The sequence below is a fragment of the Moesziomyces antarcticus genome (genome assembly GCF_000747765.1).
Source record: "Moesziomyces antarcticus DNA, scaffold: scaffold_v10015, strain JCM 10317, whole genome shotgun sequence".
Classification (NCBI taxonomy): domain Eukaryota; kingdom Fungi; phylum Basidiomycota; class Ustilaginomycetes; order Ustilaginales; family Ustilaginaceae; genus Moesziomyces; species Moesziomyces antarcticus.
Window position 1 is genome coordinate 471,631 of NW_014638995.1, and position 20,638 is coordinate 492,268.

Here is a 20,638-nt window from a genome sequence, read left to right on the forward strand (position 1 = left end):
GTTATTTTTCCTCGGCCTTTGTGGTGGCAGGGCGAGCCTTGTTGAAGTTCTCGGCCACCTTCTTCTGGCGCCAGTGCGCAGCCTTTTCGACTTCGTGGAATCGGCGTTTAGATATAAAAACAGGAGTCATCCTTGTACTGATGACCCTAGGGCGTTTCTCGCCCATCACAACAAGCAGATTGGTGCGCCGTTCCAGGAGGCGGAGGCGCAGGTTGGACAACACGTTGTTGAGAGGGTTCCGATCGACGTGGTCGACGACAAAACCTTCGAAGTAAGAAGGAAAAAAGGACGATGTCAGTGAAATGCTGTGCGGGCCGAAGATGAAGGCAAAAAAAGAAAGAAGCAAACTTACCAGGGGGGATCGGCCCGGCGTAGACTCGGCGCTGAAGAGAAATACTACCTCCACAACCAAGCTTTGGGCTGGTCAAAATGAATCCGTTGGCAATGGTGTAAAGATGAAAGTTGTCGAAAACGTCGGCATTGCAGGCAGAGACTGTGACAAGAACGTCGCCAATGCGTCGAGAGATACTTCCTTCTTCCACGATGGGGGAGAGCGAGTGTGCAAAGGAGTCAGGCATGGTCGAAGAGCCAGAAGAGACAGGGAGGGGGGGCTACCGAAGGGGAAAAGCTTGCTGTGTAAAGAATGAGAAGATCAGTCGAAAGATCGAGAATTGCAGAGTATATATGTCCTTTTTTCAGCCTTGCTTGAGTCTCGTACAATGCTATACTAGCTACAAGACCAACAGATCATTGCAGCGCTGTGAGAACGACGACTCATTGCAGCAGACGTGTGTCCGTCGACAGTAAGGCTACTACCAGCGAGCGCTTTGGCAGTTTGACGTCGGCGCTGGTCTCACAGCTCTCATCACAGCATTGCGCTTGGAATCGATACACTGAGCAACAACGTGACACACGCCATTGTCGGTCCGTGGCAACCTCATGCAAGCCAAGCAACGTCAGCCACAATATCCACATCAAGCATGACTGTTCGAGCCTCTTTGACACCGGCTTTTCCTCGCCGAGGCAACGCTGCAATTGTACAGTTTCATTGATACAAAATTGATCAGCGCATAGAATATATCCTGCTCAAGCGGCGGTCCGTGTCACCAGCCACACTAGCAACACACGCCACAATTGCCACACCTGCCATGGTTGCTCAAGCCTCTTTGGCGCGAACTTCCCTCCTGCAAGACAACGAGCTGCAATGAGTCCGTTCTGTTGAGACAAAACTGGTTGGCGCATAGACCTATATCACCTTGCTCGAGCATTTTTGTGGCCTTTTTTAATTGTATTTTTTGCGCATGTTGAATGCGCTCGCACGAACTGCAGACGAGCTCAAAACTCAATTTCGAAATCACAAAATTATTTTCACTTCGCGTTAAATCAATTTACATGTATGCCGCAAAACAGAGGGTGCTCGTTGAGCGTTTGATGTGTGCGAATGAATGGGCTCTGCGTTGCTCAAGCGGACGGCGCTGTGGCGCACGGTAGCTTCGAACCTCGAGATAAAGCTTCGAAGCTCCATCTTCGAAGGCGAAGATGCATCTTCGGGGGACGCCACCACGAGGCCAGTGCGCTGGAATACGCAACGTAAATTCCCGGAACGCGTGCATTGTGGCGGTGAAGCTGCGACTGCGCCACTAAGAGGCCAGTGCGGTGGTGGGCGTGCATCGTTGCTGTTGGGCAATGACTACGCCACTCACTGTCAGACGTCAAGCTCGGCATTCGGCATGAACGAAGCCGTAAATTACGATCATATGCTGCAAAGACTGAATTTCCCGAAGACTCAGGCGGCCTCACTTTGAGTCTAAATGCGCGTCAAGCCAAATTTGACAGCCCGTCAAACATTGCCAATAGAATTGTCTGGACGCTACGTTGTGCTCAAATGCGCTTCAAGCCGCGAAACTTGGCACAGCACGCCCAGCTTTGCTATCGTCGAATGTTCTGCGTTGAGCTTACATGCGTTTCAAGCCTGAATCGCGACTGAAACGGGTGCGTTGCTTCCAAGATGTGTGACAATAGCGCGAAAGTCTAGATTCCCGTAGCAATGAGCGCAAAGGCCGGGACCGCCGCTTTGGCTTGCAGCTGTCGAGTTGCATCAGCGCCAGCTTTGCTCTCGTGTGCAATCGCCGCTGGCGTTGTGATGGCTTCGCTTTCCGCCCTTTGACTTATTTGACATAGCAATACCGATGCCGAGATGGCCGCAAGCTGTAAATCTTTGTTCACTGTTCGTCGCTGACATGGTCAGCGAGATAGCCACCGCCAAGAATGCAACCGCCGCACGCCTGGGTCAACTTCGTTACATGTATATGCTATTCAAAGCCACCAACATCGGCGTGAGAAAAAACGCCATGACACAAGGGCTGAATTTTCGCTTTGCTATATCGTGATCATCTATGCACCAGCTGTGTTCTCGAAAAGTGAAGGAATAGGTCTGGCAGCAGCAGAACTGAGCGTGGTTCTCAATTTGGCGATCGGAAAGTTTTTGGTCGCATTCAAAGGAGAAGCCCTGAGCGCATGGGCAACTGTATGTTGCCATAGTACCAGCTCATTCACAACCAGACGTCGTCCTCAAAGAGAATCGTCCCTAAAGCGACTCCGTGTGAGACTTTCCGTTGCAATGAACTTATATATACCTGCCTGTCGTCTATGATGCTGATGGCTCCAAAGTCCATCGCACCGCCCCCCCCCCTCCCCCCTCACTCCGTCTCCAGATCCCTCTCCTCTCTTTCCGCTTTCGGCCTTCCTCCTAGTTCTTCGGCCTCGCTCTCCTCTCTCTTCTCGGCCATGTCTTGCTCTCCCGGTCGCCAGCGTCCCCCTGCCACCTTAGAGGAAGGAAGTGTGTCGAAGACAATCGTAACGAAGGATGGTGAGGTTGTTGTTACGGTTTCGGCTTGCAACGCCAACATCTTCAACGAAAACCACATCTATTGCGATACCTACGGCTACGCTCAAGTTCGCTCGAAATCCTCATCTCAAGATTTCGTTATCAAGTCGCTTCACAGGCTCGTCTTTCCTCACCCGGTTCCAAAAGGCAAGTCCGCTTCATTACTTCCCCACCCCCCGCCCCCCCCCCCCCCCCCTCCGGCGCCGGGGCTCTATACCGTCCAGCTTACCGATTTCTTTGTCTTTTTATCTACTACTTCAGGCTTTGTCGTCGATCATATTGACCAGAACCGTTTGAACAATGTTCTGTCAAATCTTCGTCTTCTCAGTGCAAGTGATAACGCCCTCAATGTCACTCGCAAAAAAAGGTCTAATGCAGGATTCACTGGCGTCACGAAGAACTCCACCGGCTCTGGTTACACTGCCCGTCTTCGGGGTAAGTCGCTGGGAACGTTTCCGACTGCTCAAGCGGCTAAGGCGGCGAGGATCCAGAAGCTGCGGGAGGAGGGTAAGGACGATCTTGCCGATCTGGAAACCGAACCGGAACTCACTGCGACCGACGTTAAGTTCCTCAAGGAGCACAAGGGCAAGAAGAAGAGGACTTCGCCTGGCACGGGCCAGGTCGCCAAAGTCAACTCTGGATTCATGGCGCTGCTGCGTGGCCGATACCTGGGGTTTAGCAAGACGAAACAGGGTGCCGAGGAAATTTTGCGACAAGGTGTTCAGAAGGAAGCGGAGGAGGAAGCACGCCAGGCTCAACTCGTTGTGATACCTCGAACTACTGAGGGCCATGCATATTTGTTGGCGACTTGTGGCGCACAGGTCCTTGTGGACGACGACATCTACATGAAGTATCGAAGGAGGGTGGTTTCACTCCAAAGGGGCTATCCAATCGTAGCCAACAAGCCACTGCACTCACTAGTTGTTCAACTTAGAGCCGGAGAAGATTGCATCGATCACATCAACCACAACAAGCTGGACAACCGCCGCGCGAATCTTCGAGGAACGACTTACGCAATCAATGCTCGAAACAAGAAAGCGAGGTCCAAGACAGGCTACCTTGGCATCCTCCGTCTGCCGTCCGGTAACTACCAGGCGCGAGTCTGGAACACGAAAGTGACGCCTCATGTCGAAGTTGCTCAAGTCTTCTGCGATCTCGAGAAAGCGGTTCGTTGGCGTCAAAAGACGTGGTACCGAATCTACCCTGAAGACCGACCCGGATACGACTCCGGCAAAGAGGCAACCCTGGACACTGGCGAGGACTTCACGTCGGTGTCGGACGATTCAATCGCGATCTCTGGCGATTCCACTGTGATTATTTCAGATTGCGACGAAAGTGAAGACTGACCGGAATGCAAGCACGTATCGCTGTCCCCTCTCAAGACAGAACGGAGCGATCCAACTGTTGGACTATCGCTGTCCCAGCACGAGACAGAACGGAGCGAAACAGCACTTCTTCGATTCACTAGCAATGATAATGTTGTTTGTCACGTTCTCGGTGTGGTGCCCCTCAAGGCTTCCAATCGTGCTTTGGGTCCCATCCGAGCATCTTCTTGGCCTTCTCATTGGATAGTAGGGTCACGTTCGGGTGGTCGTTGAGCGGAGTGTAAGGAACTCCAGGGAATACCTGCTTGACTAGCTCCGCAGATGGCGTCGCCATCAGGGTTCTATTGTTCGCGATGATAAATGCGTGATGACCCTGGATGTCCTTGTCGAGGGCGAGACGGATGGCTTCTGCGCCGTCGCGAGCGTCAATGTAGCCCCAGCAGTTCCAGTAGCGCTTCTTGGGGTCATCCTGCCAGTCGGCAAAGGTAGCGTACTCTTCCTCGAGCATGACGTTGCTGAAGCGCATGCTGATGATCTTGGCGGCGGCACCGGGGTTGCGATGCGACTGAGTCGACCAGCGAACGTACTGCTCTGCCAGCGTCTCGCCCACGAGCTTCGAGAGCGAGTAGGCGCTCTCGGGAAGCAGAGGGCTCTCCTCGGTGATGGGTAACTTGGCAGGAGGGATGTCGAGTGGAATGCCGATGAGCGTCTCGCTGCTGGCCATGACAATGTTGCTGATGCCCAGCTTGCGGCAGGCTTCGAGCACGTTGTAAGTCGAGGCGACGTTGGTGTTGAACTGCTTGCTCGACGAGCTCTGACCGGGCGAGGGCATGGCGGCGAGATGAACCACGGCCTGCACTCCCTTGTAGGCCATATCGATCTGGCAAAGCGCCTCGAGCACCTGACCCATGTCAGTCAGGTCAATCTCGACGAGGCGGTATGCTCCTCCCAGACCGCTCTTGCCGTCCTCGGAAGCGGTCTTGGGTCGGACGCGATCGAAGTTGATCACTTCCTGTGGAGAGTAACGCTGTCAGCTATCCGCTCACGGCATCATCGACGGGAAACAAGAGCAGTGCTTACCCATCCATGCTCAGCGAGGTGCGCAACAGTGGCTCGTCCAAGCTTGCCAGATCCGCCAGTTACGACAACCCTGGGCTTGACCGGGCGGGCGGATTCACCGAGCGTCAAAGCGGCGTTTCCGCTTGCGTTTTGTGATGCTTGAGTTGACATTGTGGTGAACTTTGTCTAGTGTGTGGTGTCGAAGAAGGAGCATGTATCAACGAGCCTGGCCCCATATATACTCTGCTGCTGATCTGAGAAGCGGCAAGTGGATGTGGAGTCGGCCGCTCCATGTGGAGTCGTCGAGCCGGCGATTGGGCATTGGCATCGGCACGGAGCGGTGAAGTCGGTGCCGGAGCGAGGGGCAAAAGGTGGCTGATCGAGCCATGAGGTCGCCGGTGATCATCGTCGTGCCACGCGGGGTAGCCTCGTGCTCGGCGTCTTCATCAATAGGGACGTCATCGACTGCTCATGTCAGACTCGCCAACGCGGAGACAACATCATCCTGCCGTTTCGATTCTAAATTGCCAAAAATGAGGCACGAAAACCCGACCGAAAATCGCCGCCATTGCCGGTCTCCTCGGCTTGAAGCGGGGGCAGATGATCGGCCCGATCGGTACATCTCGAATCCAGATTCAAAGATCCCGCACCGAAGTCCGCTCGACTCGCCCTCCTCGACAAAAGCGGCAACGTCTTCCCGCACATCGATGCGGAATTCCCGCATCCTCGCAAGATTGGCAAAGCAAAGTCACGAACCCCAACGGTGCCATGCCATAGACTTGCTCTAGGTTCACGGTCGTCGGGTGCTCAGATGCTATTGGAATTCGTGTCGCTCGGAGGCTTTGGACGAAAGTGAAGAGGTCGTGCTGATTTTGCTTGCAATTTGGGTCGTTGCCTACAGCGGAACAAAGGGGAGGATCACACGACTGGGATAGTCGGGGCCAAAGTGGATGACGTGCGTGCCCTTGTTCCTCTCGGACTCGGGACGAGGCTTGGAAAAGGCGGCAACCTCGTCGAAGCCGGGCCACTGGCCGAGCACATCCACCTGGATCGACTCGCCCGCATCGTAGTCGACACCCATTGCCCAGATGCCAATGTCGAGCTTGACAATCTCGCCGCGCGGCACCTTCCACACTTCGTCGTGCGGGTGGAAGGGGAACTGCGGATGGAGCGAGCGAGCGGCATCGATCTTGCGCTGCGAGGCGCGCAGGATGCCGATGGAGCCATTGTGGACGCTCAGGCTCTGCTTTTCCTTGGGCTGCATGTCGTCGATCGACTTGACGGGCGCGCGCGACAACGGGAACTGCAGCTGGCTCAGCTCCTTGCCGTTCACGTCGAGCTTGCGCAGCTGCACAAACACCACAAGATCGTCGAGCGCATCGCAGCTCATGTACAGCTCCGCCTTGGGCAGCCCGATCAGCCGCGTCGCCTCCTTGAACGTGTGTCGGAACTTGGAGATCGAGAATCGCTCCTCCGAGTTGTGCGACGACGTGCCGGCTTCCTTGGGCGCCGTCTCGGACAGCAACTCGTTCGGACCGAGGTAGAAGGTGCGGTAGTCGGTGTTGGGAACAGGGAAATCCGGAAGCACAATGTCGTGCTTGACATCGCGATCACCAAATGGCAGCGTCGCCCAGCGCACCTTGGGTGTCTTTTCCCAGTCATTGTCGATGTTCTTGAGATACTTGTCAAAGAAGAGCTGCAAATCCGAACAAGAAGGTGATTCGTGTCAGCAGCATCTCTTGATGGCGGAAGCAAAGAGTCTCGGCGCAGCTCATGGGCGCAACGACTTACCTTGAGCTCGACGTTTGACTCGGGACACGAATACAGCTCAAACCACTCCTGGTATCCGCTCCATTTGATCCACTTCTTGTCCGTGTTGACCTGCATCCAACCGCGAACGGCGCCCATGGTGTGGATCTGGCTAAAGTCGGAGCCGGTAATGAAGCAGGGAATGTTGATCTTGGTCATGTCGACGCGCTTGTCGTTCCAGAAAGCATTGGCGAGCGGCGAGCGACGGTGCATCTCGGCAAAGTCTTCAACGCCGTGGCGGCCCTTGATGACGAGCGTAGTGATCAGGTCAAAGTTGCTCATGTTGAACCAGCCGCCGCGGCAGAACTGCTCGCGGAAGATGTCGCCCGACCCCTCCCACGGCGCGATCGCCTTGAGCGACGGCGGGTTCTGTGCGGCTGCGTGCCACTGCGAGATGGCGAGGTACGAGTTTCCGGCCATACCCACGTTGCCGTTGCACCAGGGGAGCTTTGCGAGCTTCTCGATCACGTCGTGGATGTCCTCGGCCTCCTGCGAGCCGAGCACGAGCGTGTCACCGTCGCTGTTGCCAGCCCCGCGCGCGTCGACGCTGGCAATCGCGTAGCCACGAGCCACCCACCAAGCCGGATCGAGGCCCTCGAACTTCTCCAGCCCGCTGACATCTTCGTCGCGGATGCAGCAGCGCCAGAGGCATACGTTGAAGATCATGTCGATCGCCGAGTACTTTTTGCCGTAAGGGGACCAAGAGACGATGATGGGCACATTCTTCTCGTCCGTCGCAGGGCGGTAGATGTCGGCGTACAGGCGGCAGCCATCGCGCACCACGATCTCGACGTCGTGGTCGATGCGCACGTCCGAGTCGAGCGTGCGGCACCCGAACGGCGCCGATCCCTTCTTGAGCACTTCCGACTTGCCAGGCTTGGGCTCGACGTACCCATTGTCGCCCACTTTGGGCGGGTTCAATGGCTTGAAGGCCACCTGTGTAACGACAGGCATCTCGGCTTGTTTTCTTTGGACTATTTGGCTGCCAGCTATTGGAGGTGGCTGCGATAAAAAGATGCTGATGATGACGATCAGAGGATGGGAAGCAAGCTTGTTGATCGAGGTGGACACTAGACTGTTCAGCTCTTCATCATTAAATGCAAATCTAGCTTGACACCGTCGCAGCCAAAGGGTCCACATAGCCGAACAAGACACAAAGATGCAACACAGTGGGATGTGGGGCAGACGCGACGCACGAACCGAAGTATGTGCAATGTCCGAGGGCGGGTAGGAAGCTCGGTTCGAGCAGACCGGGGTCGCTCAGGGTCTACCACCCCACTCGATCCGACGTAGCTTGCCTGACGGAGACAGGGTACCGCTGGCGACTGCGAAACCTATGCGTTAGCTTCGAACTGCCCGGGAGTATACCGGCAATGCTAGTTCCGAGTGAACGCGGGGTAGAAGAATCGGAAAAGGGTCCATGCCCAACCCCATGCTCGGTGGCGGGATAGTCGATGCCGGACGCTTTAGGACCCTGGCAAGCTGCTACCATTCGAACCGAGCGGAATTTGACCCGAACCGAGGGAAGTGTTACTTTGCATGGCAATTAGGCGGCTGCCTCTGACAACGTACAGCCGAGACTTCCAGCTGGGCCTCGCGATCCGAGCTCGGTGAGTTACAGAGCTCACTGGGGACGGTTGCGATGACTGCCTTCAGTGTGGCCCGAACCGAGGTCTGAGGAGTCCCTGGCGTCCATGCGCACAACCGTCTCCTGTCCGCTGTCCGCCGCCGGAAGTCTGAACGCCGAGACCAACTGTGCGGGCTAGAGAGCGAAAGTGTCAACTGGTTCCACAGCAAGCGGATGCGAGGTATATAGATCGTCGTAGTGGCCAGACGACCAACTCCTCAGCCCCATACTTTCAAGTCGCACGAAGCACACTCAACACGACGCACGAAGCCAGCATGTCGACCACCACCACCACAACCACGACCACCACCTCCGCGTTCGAGGCGCCCAAGGGCAACAAGGATCGCACTTTCGGTGCGCGCTTCGAGACCAAGGACCTGATCAGCTTCGACGAGAACACTGTGTACGGCGACTGGCGCGACGAGTTCCACAAGAACGGTTGCGTGATCATCAAGAACGTCATCTCGCCCGAGCGTGCCAAGTACTACGCCGACAAGCAGATCCAGTGGCTCAAGAACTTCGAGCTCGGCTTTGACGAGAATGACCCTTCCACCTGGACCGCCGACCACCTGCCCATTAGCTTCAAGGGCGGCATGTACTTTGCCTACGCCTCGACGCACGAGAAGATGGCCTGGGAGGCGCGCACCGAGCCCAAGGTGGTCGAGATCTTTGAAAAGCTCTGGGGCACCAAGGAGCTCATCTGCTCGTTTGACGGCATGAACATCTCGATGCCCAACCGCAAGGACCTCAACTGGAGCCCCTGGCCTCACTGCGACCAGAACCCTGAGCGCAAGGGTATGCAGGCTGTGCAGGGTCTGCTCAACTACGCCCCCAACGGTCCCAACGACGGCGGTCTCATGCTCATGCGCGGCTCCGCCAAGCTCTTTAACGAGTTCTTTGCCCACAAGCGTGACTCTGCCGACCACGAAGACGCTCCCCCTCCCGAGCTCAAGTACATGGACCTCTTCCTCTTCAGCGAGAAGGACATCAAGTGGTTCGAGGAGCGCGGCTGCGAGATGATCAAGTGCAACATGGAGCCTGGCGACTTTGTCCTGTGGGACTCGCGCACCATGCACTATGCGCGCCTCCCTGAGGGCAACCAGATCCGTCACGTCCAGTACATCTGCATGACACCCAGGGCCTACGCCAACGATGAGGCTCTCGAGGCCAAGAAGAAGTGCTTTGAGAACTGGATCGGCACCACCCACTGGCCTCACTGCAACATCCGCCCCACCGAGGACAAGCCCATGCGCAACGGCAAGATCTGCCCCAAGTACCGCAGCGAGCCTTTCGAGAAGCCCGAGCTGACGGACCAGGTCCTCCGACTTGCTGGCGTCAAGAGCTACTAGAACGTTGATCTTGAGTTTCCCGGCCCTTTTCATTCCATCTCCAGCTGGCATCGTTCCTCTCTTCCGCGCAATTCAAATGATCACATAAGACTTGTTGACTCACACAAGAGTGACTTGAAAGAAACATGACAAATGCCGTCGACGAGAACTGAGAGCAACGTTTTTGCTGATTGGCATGATTGTGACGGCAATCACTCGATTACAGCTGAGCGACGGCCCAGGGGGGCATCACGCTCGGTACGGTCATCAGATTACAAATCTTGAGTCATGGTGAAGCACAGATGGGGCTACAAGGCATGTATCTCCGTCGTTCGCAGCGTGGCCGAAGCTAAAGAAGCATCAAGCAGCGACAAGATGGACGAGCCGTCAGACAGACGTGTGACTGGCTACATCACCGCAGACAGTCCCTCGACCCATCCTCGTGAGACCTTGAGATGGGCTTCCTTTCTCCCAAAGCGAAAGGAGACACGCTCGTAGACAGCTGCGGAAGAACCCCTTAGGAAGTCTCTTGTGCACCGCCATGCTCTCTGCCAACGACTTTGAAGTTGACCCGGGCCGGGAAGCGATCGGTCACAATACTCCCACGGATATACCGCGGTGTGTCGGGATCACAGCCACAGAGACGCAGATGAACAGCTAGACGCATAGCCGGGGTCGATGCGGGGATGGCCAAGGCTTGCGGTCAAAGTAGCGTGAGTGGCCTTGCTCCACCAGGCTCCACCCTGCGGGCCAGTGGCGTTCCCCGCAGAACCACCTGAACCGAGCTCCGGGGGTCTTGCATCTGTCGCGTACCGAACTTGCAGGGTGCGGCGTTTTTTTGACCCCCACATGGCCGAAGCAGCTCCGCGCCTAGAATGGAAAGCTTGGCGCGTAGCAGTCGCCATCTCGGTTCGGCAGATGCATACATCCCGACACGTCTTCCTGCGCGTCCCCGGTCTCGCCGTCACCAAGCTCGCTGGATGGGCTCGGCCTGCTGGCACAGGATGCTGCTCACAAAGGCCGCAAACTGCTTCCGCGGGGTTGAAGAACACAGATCCTGGCCTGTACCCGCTCTCCTCCTAGCACCTGTGGATCGAAGCAGCTCTAGTCCGCGGACACCTGGCATGGATCTCCGATAGCTTCGCGAGCTCCAACATCTGCTCAGCTGTTTTCGAAGACCCTGAGAAACGTTGATATCTATCAATGAGCATCGTAGAAAGCCAGCTCTCCTTCTTCCCTTCATCATTGTCGTCCCTCGTATCTCTTCCAACGGCAAACATTGCGAGAACAACACGGATAAAGTCCAAGAGCCTTCGCGCGAATCAAGTCAACGATGTCAGCGACAACGCCGATCGAGAAGGCAGCAACTGAGGAGCTTGGAGATAACCCTCTGGCGCCAGTCGAGACCAGGATGAGCGATTACGTGCCGCCGGTCATGTCGACGTTACAACGCAGAGTGATCATGGTGTCGCTCTGCCTGACACTGTTCCTTGGGGCGCTGGACGTGACCATCATATCAACAGCGCTTCCTACCATCGCACGGGAGCTCGGAATGACCTCACAACAGTATGCGTGGATCAGCAGCGCATTCACCCTCGCCAACACCACCTCCACGCCCGTCTGGGCAAAGGCTTCCGACATCTTTGGTCGACGTGGCATCGTGATCGCTTCCGCCGTGGCCTTCATGGCCGGGAGTCTGATCTGTGCGCTCGCACGCGATGGCACCATGCTGATCGGCGGACGAGTCGTACAAGGTCTTGGCTCCGGAGGCTCTTTGGTGATGGTGACAATCATTATCGGAGATCTTTTTGCATTGAAGGATCGCGCAAAGTACTACGGCCTTACAGGCATCGTCTGGGGAATCGCAAGCGCCATCGGTCCGGTCCTGGGAGGTGTCTTTGTCCAAACCATCGGATGGCGATGGTGCTTCTACATCAACTTGCCGTTTGACGGCCTGGCGATCGTCGTGCTCTTCTTTGTCCTCAAAGTCGAGGTCGAGCGCGAGCCCGTCATGCAGGGACTACGCACCCTTGACTGGACTGGGCTCGTTCTGATCATCGCTGGATCCATCCTGTTCCTCTACGGTCTCGAGATTGGCGCCACCAATGCTCAACCGTGGTCCGCACCCATTGTTGTCTGCATGATGACCATCGGACTCGCTCTCCTCGTCGTCTTTATGGTGTGGGAGGCTCGCTTTGCCGCCAAGCCTGTCATCCCGGGACGCATCTTTTCGAAAGCAACCAACATGGCGGCCTTCGTATTGGCATGCCTGCATTCGCTTTGCTTCATCTCTTTTGATTTTTTCCTGCCGCTCTATTCGCAGGTCATCCTTGGCCTCTCTCCCTTGATCTCGGGAGTCACGCTATTCGCCCTCATCGTGCCTCTATCATGCATGCCCGTCGTTGGATCGATTTTCATCCGCAAGACAGGCAACTACGTGATCCTGTGCTACGTTGGCGCCACACTCATGACACTAGGCAGTGGACTCTTCATCAGCTTCAAGACCGAGCGAGAGTGGGCCAAGATCATCACGTTCCAGGTCATCACTGGTATCGGCGCCGGTCTGCTGTTCCAGACGCCCTTGATTGCGCTACAGAACTATCTCCACCAGGCGGACATGGCGGCTGCCATGTCGGCGTACAACTTCCTGCGCAACCTGTGCACCTCGATCTCGGTAGTCATCGGATCGGTGCTGATCCAACATTCTCTGCCAGCAGGCAGCAGCATCACCTCGCTTCACTCAACCCAAGAGACGAGTGCAGGACACGAGACGGTCGAGATCGTCTCCAAGAAGCAGTACATGAACGGTCTGCGCAACATGTGGATCTTCTACACGGCGATCTGTGGTATCATGCTCGCCGCTTGCGTCTTCATCAAGCAGAAGCGTAAGGTAGACAAGTCGGAGGAGGCGAGCGTCGAAAACGGGCCAGAGAAGAGGAAGAGCATCGAGGAGGCCACGGCCTGATAGGGAGCGCTCTGAACACCGGCTGTAGCATAACTCAATAACTCGTAAAGGATCGCTTTGATTGCGACCGACTCGCGGTGTGTACGGAAGCTGAGATTCGGCGCAACACCAGCTGAAATCGACGTAGGAGGTTCTTCACTGATGACACGAGACGCCTCACGGCGGGTTGTGAGAAAGCCAAATTGAGCTAGAGCTCGCAGCATGTGGGAGAATGGGTGGCGGGGCTCGGTTCGAGTTGACAGGTGCCGAGCCGAGATGACGCGAACCGACCAGCTCGGTCGAGTATACAGTGGTTGCGCTGTGCTCGGCGGCAAAGCTCTCCAGACGCGGCACGTCAGGCGCCTAGGCCAAGGCAAAAGGGTGCAACACAAATGCGCTCCACCGGATAGGCCATCTCTCCGACGATGCCGAAGTGGTGCGGAGCCCCAAAAGCGCTACCCCGTTCTGGTTTTCTCGGTTGCCTCGGTTTCCTCGGTCCCAACGGTCCCCTTGGCGGCCGCTGCCAAAGTGTGGGGCCCCGTGTGAGCGTGTCTCTTCTTCCCAACACATTGTAGACCGTCGAAAGCAAGGATACGGGAGAGTTGCACCCTTCCCCACATCCCCGACAGCATCTCGGGTCGGAATTCAAGGCAGACGACCCTTGCGGCTGCGAGTCAGGAACACGCGAACAGCAACACATGGTCGCCGAGCACATGCTCCCCCTCGTTCGTACAAGCGTGAGCCTTGCACACTGCCAAGAATGCATGAGCCGCCCTGTGGCTGTCCAGCTTCCTACTCTTCCACCTCCTCTTCCACTTCCACAAACCTCGGCGTCGGTTCAAGTGCCCGTGTCTGCATGTGTGCCTTTCCGGCCCTTCTCGCTCCTCCGTAGCAGATTGGTCTCGGATCGCATCTGATGCTTCCACCATCTGATGGCCACTCGATCAGAACCGAGCTTTCTCATGCACACTTGACGCACATCTCGCATGACCGGTCACCATCTGCCGCTCGCCCATATAAACCATCGGTGTGAGGACCAATCAGCCAACGTCAATTCGTCAAGACTATCGTCGAGCATCCGACTTCAGACTTGAGCCCGAGGTGCCTGTCTATACTAGCAGCGCCCGTCTACAACTCCCACTCCCCGCATCACCTTGTTCCGCCACCGCCTCATCCTCGCTCGCAAATATGGCAACCATGGCTGACGATATCAAGAAGGATCCGTCGATCGATGTCGAGACCAGCACCTACGAAGGGTCGGACAAACTCGAGGTCGAGATCACCAAGGTCACCACCACTGGTACGGTCCAGCTGACCGCGGGCAAGATTGTCTACATCCCGGCACCGACGGCTGACCCGCAAGACCCTTTGAACATGCCCGTGTGGCAGAAGATCATGTGCATCATCAACCTGTCGCTCTTCTCCGTCATTGGCCTCGCCTACGTCAGTGGTCTCGGTGGTGTGCTCAACTTTTACATCCCGGCGTACGCTTCCATCGGCAAGACGTACAACGAGGTCGGCTACATGCTAACCCTGCCCAACCTCACCATGGGCATCGGCAACTTGATCGGTATGCCTCTGGCCGTTGCCGTGGGTCGTCGCAGCGTCTTTCTCGTTGCCACGGCGATCATGGTCGTTGCCATCGGCCTGTGTGCCGGTGCGGGTACCTCGGCGAGCCACTACGGCTGGCACCTGGGTGCACGCCTGCTTCTGGGCATCTCTGCGGGTCAGAGTGAGGCGTTGGTGCCGATGATCACGCAGGAGATCGTCTTCCTCCACGAGCGTGCGCGCTTCCTCATGCTCCAGCAGACCATCCAGGTCATCGCGGTGACGGTCTTCATCCTGTTTGCCTCGCCTATCGCCGAATCGATCGGCGTGCAGTGGTGGTACGGAATCGGCTGCTGCCTCGGCGGCTTCTGCTTTGTCACTTCGTTCTTCTTCCTGCCGGAGACCAAGTACTACCGACCTCAGTCCTCATACCAGGAGAACGCCGACGGAGCTCAGCAAGACAACCGCGACGGCTTCCGCATCCACACGGAGCGCCCGGAGCTCGACTACACCAACTTTGAGCCACGCACCTTGCGCTCCAACCTGCGTCTGTGGGTAGGCAAGCCCGAGTGGGGCAAGGCGTGGGTCGTCTTCCGCGATTCGTGGACCATGTTGTTGCTTCCCGGCACCTTCTGGGCGCTGCTCATCAACGGCATTACGCTGGGCGCCAACATCACCATTGGGCTGACCTATGGCAGGCTCGTCGGCAGCGCACCTTACAACTGGCCGAGCAAAACGATCAGCTATGCCAATACCGGACAGATCGTCACCTCGCTTGTTGCGCTGCCCGTCTTTGGCTACGGTAGCGATTGGATCATCAAGTGGTTCGCAAACCGCCGCGGAGGCATCCACGAGCCCGAGACACGTCTCATTCCGCTCGCTCTGCCCCTCATCATCGGTGTGTTCACCGCTGTCCTCTATGGCCAGGCGGCCACTCATCCAGACCAATACCACTGGATGGTCTACGTCTGGGCCATAGCTGCTCTCTATTTTTCGTTCGTCGGCGCTAACATTGTGGCCATCACGTACCTGCTCGACGCCTACCCGCAGCGCGCGAGCTCGGTGCTCGTCATCATCTGCGCATTCCGTGGCATCCTCTCATTTGGCGTCAGCTACCGCGCCTTGGACATGATCGAAGCTCTCGGATACGACGGCGCCTTCAACATGTTCGCCGGTCTCACTGCCATGACCGGCGTGATGGCCATTGGCCTCTTCATCTTTGGAAAGAAGATTCGTGAGGTTACGGGACGATGGGTGTCCGTCAGCGACAAGCGGGAGTAAGACTGTTCGCCCGCCCGCCTGGTCGCACACTCACCACACAAAGAGCAATGGGAATCGAGAAATGCTATTCATTTGATTCAGTGCCGCCTCCCTGTGAGCTTGGGGCTGTGCAGTCGTGGCGAGGTGGAAGGCTGGCACCGAAGACACCTTGAGTGACCGGTTGCGGGGTAATTGGCCGAGGTGAGCCGCGTGGTTTCGGTTCAGATCTCGGTTCGGAGCCCAATTTGCAATCCCCACCCCCGCATTCGCCCTTGGTCCTACCTTAAAAAAATGATGAATTTCCGAAATAAATACAAATTTAAACAATTCAAGTTGGACCGAACCGAAGCGCCCGTCCCGCACCGAGCCACATGGACCCTGTCCGCCCACCCCACCTTGCTGCTTCCGCACGCTGCTTCCGCACATTGGTGCCTCGCCTTGGTTCGACACCAACCGCTCCACACATCTCGCTCGACCGAATCTCTCCACCATACACCCAGTCTCGGATGCGCATATCATGACGGTGCTAGTCGACGATCATCCCACAACCATCGCACCCTCCTCGCTCGTCCGAGGCAAGGCGTACACATGGACCGAGCCTGTCGACGAGGCCGCCCAATGCCTCGTCTCCATGTCTTCGGCACTGGCAAGCTCGAGTACGGCAACGACCGACGTCCCATCATCCGCCTCTTCGCCTCCACGAGCCCCGCGAAGCAAACCGGATCGGCTTGCGCTCGCTTGTAACACCTGTCGCAAGCGCAAAGTTAGGTGCGACGCCCACCAGCCCAAATGTCACAATTGTCTTCGTCGCGGCGACGTCTGCGTCACTTCGGACCCTCGTAAGCCCGGTGTCGCCGTCCCGGTCAGACGAAAGACGACCCGAAGACACACCGGACCGCCGAGTGTCAACGTCGAACGTCTCCTAGCCCGTCAAGCAGAGCAACAAGATCAAAGAGGCGCCATCTCGCAAGGGCGGCGCCTCCATCAGACCGATCATGCCTCGTGCCAAGACGTGCTCCACAAGAGCCTTGACGACGAGGAAAGCCAAGATGGCCGAGACGACGATTACGAAAACGACGGATTTGTAGCACCAGAATACGTTGAATCTGATCTCCAAGATCATGCCTTCTCCCGCCCGCGCCTCCTTTCGCATTCCGTGTCGGAAGCCGCCCAGCCACCGAACTTCGCACAGCCCGCTTTGCCGCGGCTTGCAGCTGATGAAGCACAATCCCTAAATCCGGCTTCCGCGCGCAGTCCAGCCTCGGTCGGCTCGAGTGTCAGCCTCGCAGCCGCTTCCAGTCACAATCGCAGCAGAAACAACGCTAGCAGCAACGGTGGTGATACAGAACTTCCTTCCTGGGTCACCCGAGCCTACAACGAAATTTCAGCGCAACAAGCACGCAGGCCCGATCACGGCCCTTCGGAAGTTCTCACCTCAGAGCAGCAACAGGACCCTACCGTAACGACACCCGACGTTATAGTCAACTCCGATGGCTCCACGCACAGACTCAAGGTGATTGCCCTTTCTCTTCATATCTGCTCTGCATCGGTCACTGACACATAACTTTTCGCTCCTTCCTCGCGTCCCAAGGTCGTGGGAGGTAGCAGCCTGCAGTGCCTGATCAAGTTCACCGACGTGCTCTTGTCGGTCTATGGCTTCGACGCCACCGCTCCGCTTTTCCGCCACGGAATGGCACAGAGCGACGAGCTCGATATGCCTCTCCTCCCCTCTTTGCCAAATCTCCCTCCAAAGGCGGTCGTTTCGCTGTGCATCGACGCCTTTTTCGATCGGATCTGGCCGCTGTTCCCTGCCGTTGATAGAGACGTGGTGCAAGCCGATGCGGATGCTTTCCTTGCGCTGCAACAGGATGCGCTGACAGCATCTACGGGCGCTCGCAGCCTGCAAAGCAAACTGCCGGCAAATCGCGTCCCGAATCTCGTCGTGCTCTACAGCATCGTAAGCATTGGCATGAACGAGACATCGCCCTCGCATCCCCTACTGGCCACCTGCGACGTATCCGCCACCGAGTATCTCACCGCCAGCTACGCCCTGCATGCCCACCTCACAGCATCGCCTTACCAGCCCAGCGTGCAAGCACTGCTGCTTCTCGCCCTCAACCTTCGCGGTTGTGGCAAGGAGGGTCAGTCGTGGTACATCCTCGGCCTAGCCATACGACTCGCCATGTCCATCGGTCTTCACAAAAGCGTCGAAGCGCCTCAGCAGCAGAGGATACGGTTGGGAGACTCTGCCAGCCTCCCACGCCGCCTGTGGTGGTCCTGCTTCTCTTTGGAGCGGCTCCTCCAGCTCGAGTGCGGACGTCCCTCAAGTATCGATTCAACGCAAGACTATGGCTCGGTGGATGCCGACCTTGGCATTCGGATGCCGGGCTTCGGACCGTGGCGGCCATCTGACGAGCAAGACGCCCTCGAAACAGGCTTCGTCGATGAGGACCTCGGAGAATGCGATGGCGACAGACTAGCACACATCAGCAATAACGCAGCGCCTGGTCATAATGCAGGAAGCGAGCATGACAGGCTCGCGCTCTTCCCAGCATGGGTCTCGCTCGCGGCCATCATGGGTCAGATATCGGATCGCTTCTACAATCACCGCTTCGGCCATGCCATCGAGCTGCTCAGTGAGACTGCGCGGCTGGCGCGCTGCCTGACGAGATGGGAGACAGCCTTGCCGGACAATCTCAAGCCGCAGAGCATCTCGTTGGGCGCTCCGGTGGGCAACGCGCAAGTCTTGGGTGCCTTCCTGGCGCAGCAATTCTATCACGTACGTCTCACTCATTCTACGGCGGTTGCACATGACCACATCACAGCATACTGACTCTCTTCGATTATGTCGCCGCGCTCTCCGTTCTCAGGCCAAGATCGCGGTGCTGCGCATCGCCATCCTGTTCCCGCAGCACAGCTTCCAAAACGAAGTCCGGTTACGCGCACGCGAGATGGCCGGAATCAGCCAACTGCTCGGGTCAGCATCTCACTGCCTCAACGCGGCACGGAGCCTGACGACTCTCACCCTTCAGCTCGCCGATGCAGGCGTTCATTCGATCCTGGTGAGCGTCCCACAGACTTTCTTGGCCAGCATCGTCCTCGCGCTGAGTATCCTACGCGCTCCGCGCAGCCGGCTCGCTCGCGCCGATGTCGAACTGCTCACCGAGGCCACAACGTATGTCGAAGGCTGTTACGAGGGCTGGGGATACCCACCCGCCTTTCTCTCCATCCTGTCGCGGCTGAGAGAAGGAACCATCGCGGTCTCTCGCGGCCAGGTGCCACCCATCGCGTCGTTGACGTCATCTCACACCAGCAGCACCGCCAGCAGGACTAGTCCAGGCTTCGATCGTCAGAAGGCTTCAGGCCATCCCAGCGTTCCGACCACGAGCGAGGACACCGCAATTAGGCAGGACGGCGTGCTTGGACAATTCGATGCACATGCGATGGGACGAGAACACACCCTTTTCTCTGTGCCGTCGGCCAACATCTATGGGCTTGGATCCGTGAGCGGCAATTCAACCATGGCCGCTCTCACCGGAGAGACGGGAATCGAGGCGTTCTCAAGCATGGAGTTTGAGGATTTCTGGGACATGCTCAAAGCAGACATCTTTATGTAGACAAGCACGCGCGCATCGACTTGCTCATGACGCCGCTCTACTTCCCTGCTGGCCCGGGCTCGCTTGACGACACACGAAAGGTTGCGAAGAAAGTCTTCGGAATCCACTTGACATTGCACGCCCAGCAATACACCGCTTGCATCACGGCTGCAGCGTACTCTTGAGCTCACAAGTCAGTGCTACAAAGGTCTATAATGAAGTCACGGCTTGACGCGGAGAGAAGTGCGCATCCTTCCCTTTGTGCCCTTTCGGTTGCAGCGGTAAAAGTAAGGAATGAAGACGAGATCGTGGCCTTGCCCTGCTTCCTCATAGAATCCGGGCTGTTTGTCCTGCTCGAAGGCAGAAGCAAAACCTCGAGCATCCTCGACCTTAAGCGTGTAGCCTGCCGCAGCTACTCGCAATTTGATGATCCCATCGCTGTCCTGTCCGAGCACGCTGATCTGAGAGGGGTCCGCTGGCAAGTCGAAGCAGAGGTGTTTGAAGTGTTGCTCGCGTTCGGGAAGGTCGTCGATCCACGGATTGTCGATATCCTCTATGCAATAGATGAGCGGACCGTAGGCGAGACTCACACGGCTGGGTCCACTGTCTGGATGAGAGTAGAGGAGTCGTGGCCTTAGTTGCAAGCTTAGCTTGTATTCGCCGGGCTTCTCGATAGCAATGTAGCCATTCACCATCTGGACATCGCCAGAGAACGTGTAGGTCGACCTGGCCCAGCCTGGAACACGCAGCCAGATGGTTGCCGACGGGGAGATAGCCTCTACGCGGATGTTGACTTGACCGTCGTGCGGGTAATTGGTGCGCATATGAACCTTGTTGCCAAGATAGTCGATGCGGCCTGCAAAGATCTGATGAATCGCAAGATCCGAGGTCCGACTGGACAAGCTGCCAAAGAAGTAGCCTTGCAAGCAGCCAAAGGTGCGCATCACGTTGGGAGGGCAGCAGGCACACTCGAACCAATCGAAGCGCTCGCAAGGCTCTTCGGCCGAGCTCGCGAGCTGGTTGACATAGGTGAAAGCTCTGCCGTCCACCGACATACCGGTCGTGATGCTTGAGTTGTAGAGCACCCTCTCGGCGACATCACCGACATCACCGTCTAGCCTCTCGTGCAGCAGCCGGTCTGCCAACATGAGCACACCGATGGTTAGGGTTAGGGTTAGGGTTAGGGTTAGGGTTAGGGTTAGGGTTAGGGTTAGGGTTAGGGTTAGGGTTAGGGTTAGGGTTAGGGTTAGGGTTA

At 57.0% G+C, this 20,638-nt stretch overlaps 9 protein-coding genes across 9 annotated transcripts; 6 read left to right on the plus strand and 3 right to left on the minus strand.

Moving 5' to 3' along the window:
- Position 1: 1 nt before the first annotated feature.
- On the minus strand, positions 2 to 578 carry PAN0_015d5200 (uncharacterized protein; the record flags this gene model as incomplete). The annotated part of the gene is made up of 2 exons (XM_014799509.1): positions 2 to 264; positions 353 to 578. The coding sequence occupies 2 exons, from the start codon at positions 576 to 578 to the stop codon at positions 2 to 4; spliced, it is 489 nt and encodes a 162-aa protein (XP_014654995.1).
- A 2,080-nt stretch (positions 579 to 2,658) lies between these two features.
- PAN0_015c5201 (uncharacterized protein) lies at positions 2,659 to 4,233 on the plus strand (the record flags this gene model as incomplete). The annotated part of the gene is made up of 1 exon (XM_014799510.1): positions 2,659 to 4,233. One exon carries the CDS (start codon positions 2,659 to 2,661, stop codon positions 4,231 to 4,233), a length of 1,575 nt encoding a protein of 524 aa, XP_014654996.1.
- A 163-nt stretch (positions 4,234 to 4,396) lies between these two features.
- PAN0_015d5202 (uncharacterized protein) lies at positions 4,397 to 8,572 on the minus strand (the record flags this gene model as incomplete). Its single annotated transcript, XM_014799511.1, has 6 exons — positions 4,397 to 5,224; positions 5,293 to 5,457; positions 5,514 to 5,712; positions 6,171 to 6,967; positions 7,063 to 8,155; positions 8,415 to 8,572. 6 exons carry the CDS (start codon positions 8,570 to 8,572, stop codon positions 4,397 to 4,399), a joined length of 3,240 nt encoding a protein of 1,079 aa, XP_014654997.1.
- A 410-nt stretch (positions 8,573 to 8,982) lies between these two features.
- Positions 8,983 to 10,056, plus strand: PAN0_015c5203 (uncharacterized protein; the record flags this gene model as incomplete). Its single annotated transcript, XM_014799512.1, has 1 exon — positions 8,983 to 10,056. One exon carries the CDS (start codon positions 8,983 to 8,985, stop codon positions 10,054 to 10,056), a length of 1,074 nt encoding a protein of 357 aa, XP_014654998.1.
- Positions 10,057 to 10,576: 520 nt separating this feature from the next.
- Positions 10,577 to 11,118, plus strand: PAN0_015c5204 (uncharacterized protein; the record flags this gene model as incomplete). The annotated part of the gene is made up of 2 exons (XM_014799513.1): positions 10,577 to 10,653; positions 10,860 to 11,118. 2 exons carry the CDS (start codon positions 10,577 to 10,579, stop codon positions 11,116 to 11,118), a joined length of 336 nt encoding a protein of 111 aa, XP_014654999.1.
- Positions 11,119 to 11,368: 250 nt separating this feature from the next.
- Positions 11,369 to 13,000, plus strand: PAN0_015c5205 (major facilitator superfamily transporter; the record flags this gene model as incomplete). Its single annotated transcript, XM_014799514.1, has 1 exon — positions 11,369 to 13,000. One exon carries the CDS (start codon positions 11,369 to 11,371, stop codon positions 12,998 to 13,000), a length of 1,632 nt encoding a protein of 543 aa, XP_014655000.1.
- Positions 13,001 to 14,176: 1,176 nt separating this feature from the next.
- On the plus strand, positions 14,177 to 15,808 carry PAN0_015c5206 (uncharacterized protein; the record flags this gene model as incomplete). Its single annotated transcript, XM_014799515.1, has 1 exon — positions 14,177 to 15,808. One exon carries the CDS (start codon positions 14,177 to 14,179, stop codon positions 15,806 to 15,808), a length of 1,632 nt encoding a protein of 543 aa, XP_014655001.1.
- Positions 15,809 to 16,304: 496 nt separating this feature from the next.
- Positions 16,305 to 19,404, plus strand: PAN0_015c5207 (uncharacterized protein; the record flags this gene model as incomplete). Its single annotated transcript, XM_014799516.1, has 3 exons — positions 16,305 to 17,300; positions 17,379 to 18,566; positions 18,658 to 19,404. The coding sequence occupies 3 exons, from the start codon at positions 16,305 to 16,307 to the stop codon at positions 19,402 to 19,404; spliced, it is 2,931 nt and encodes a 976-aa protein (XP_014655002.1).
- Positions 19,405 to 19,604: 200 nt separating this feature from the next.
- On the minus strand, positions 19,605 to 20,531 carry PAN0_015d5208 (DUF1680 domain protein; the record flags this gene model as incomplete). The annotated part of the gene is made up of 1 exon (XM_014799517.1): positions 19,605 to 20,531. One exon carries the CDS (start codon positions 20,529 to 20,531, stop codon positions 19,605 to 19,607), a length of 927 nt encoding a protein of 308 aa, XP_014655003.1.
- Between the last annotated feature and the right edge of the window lie 107 nt (positions 20,532 to 20,638).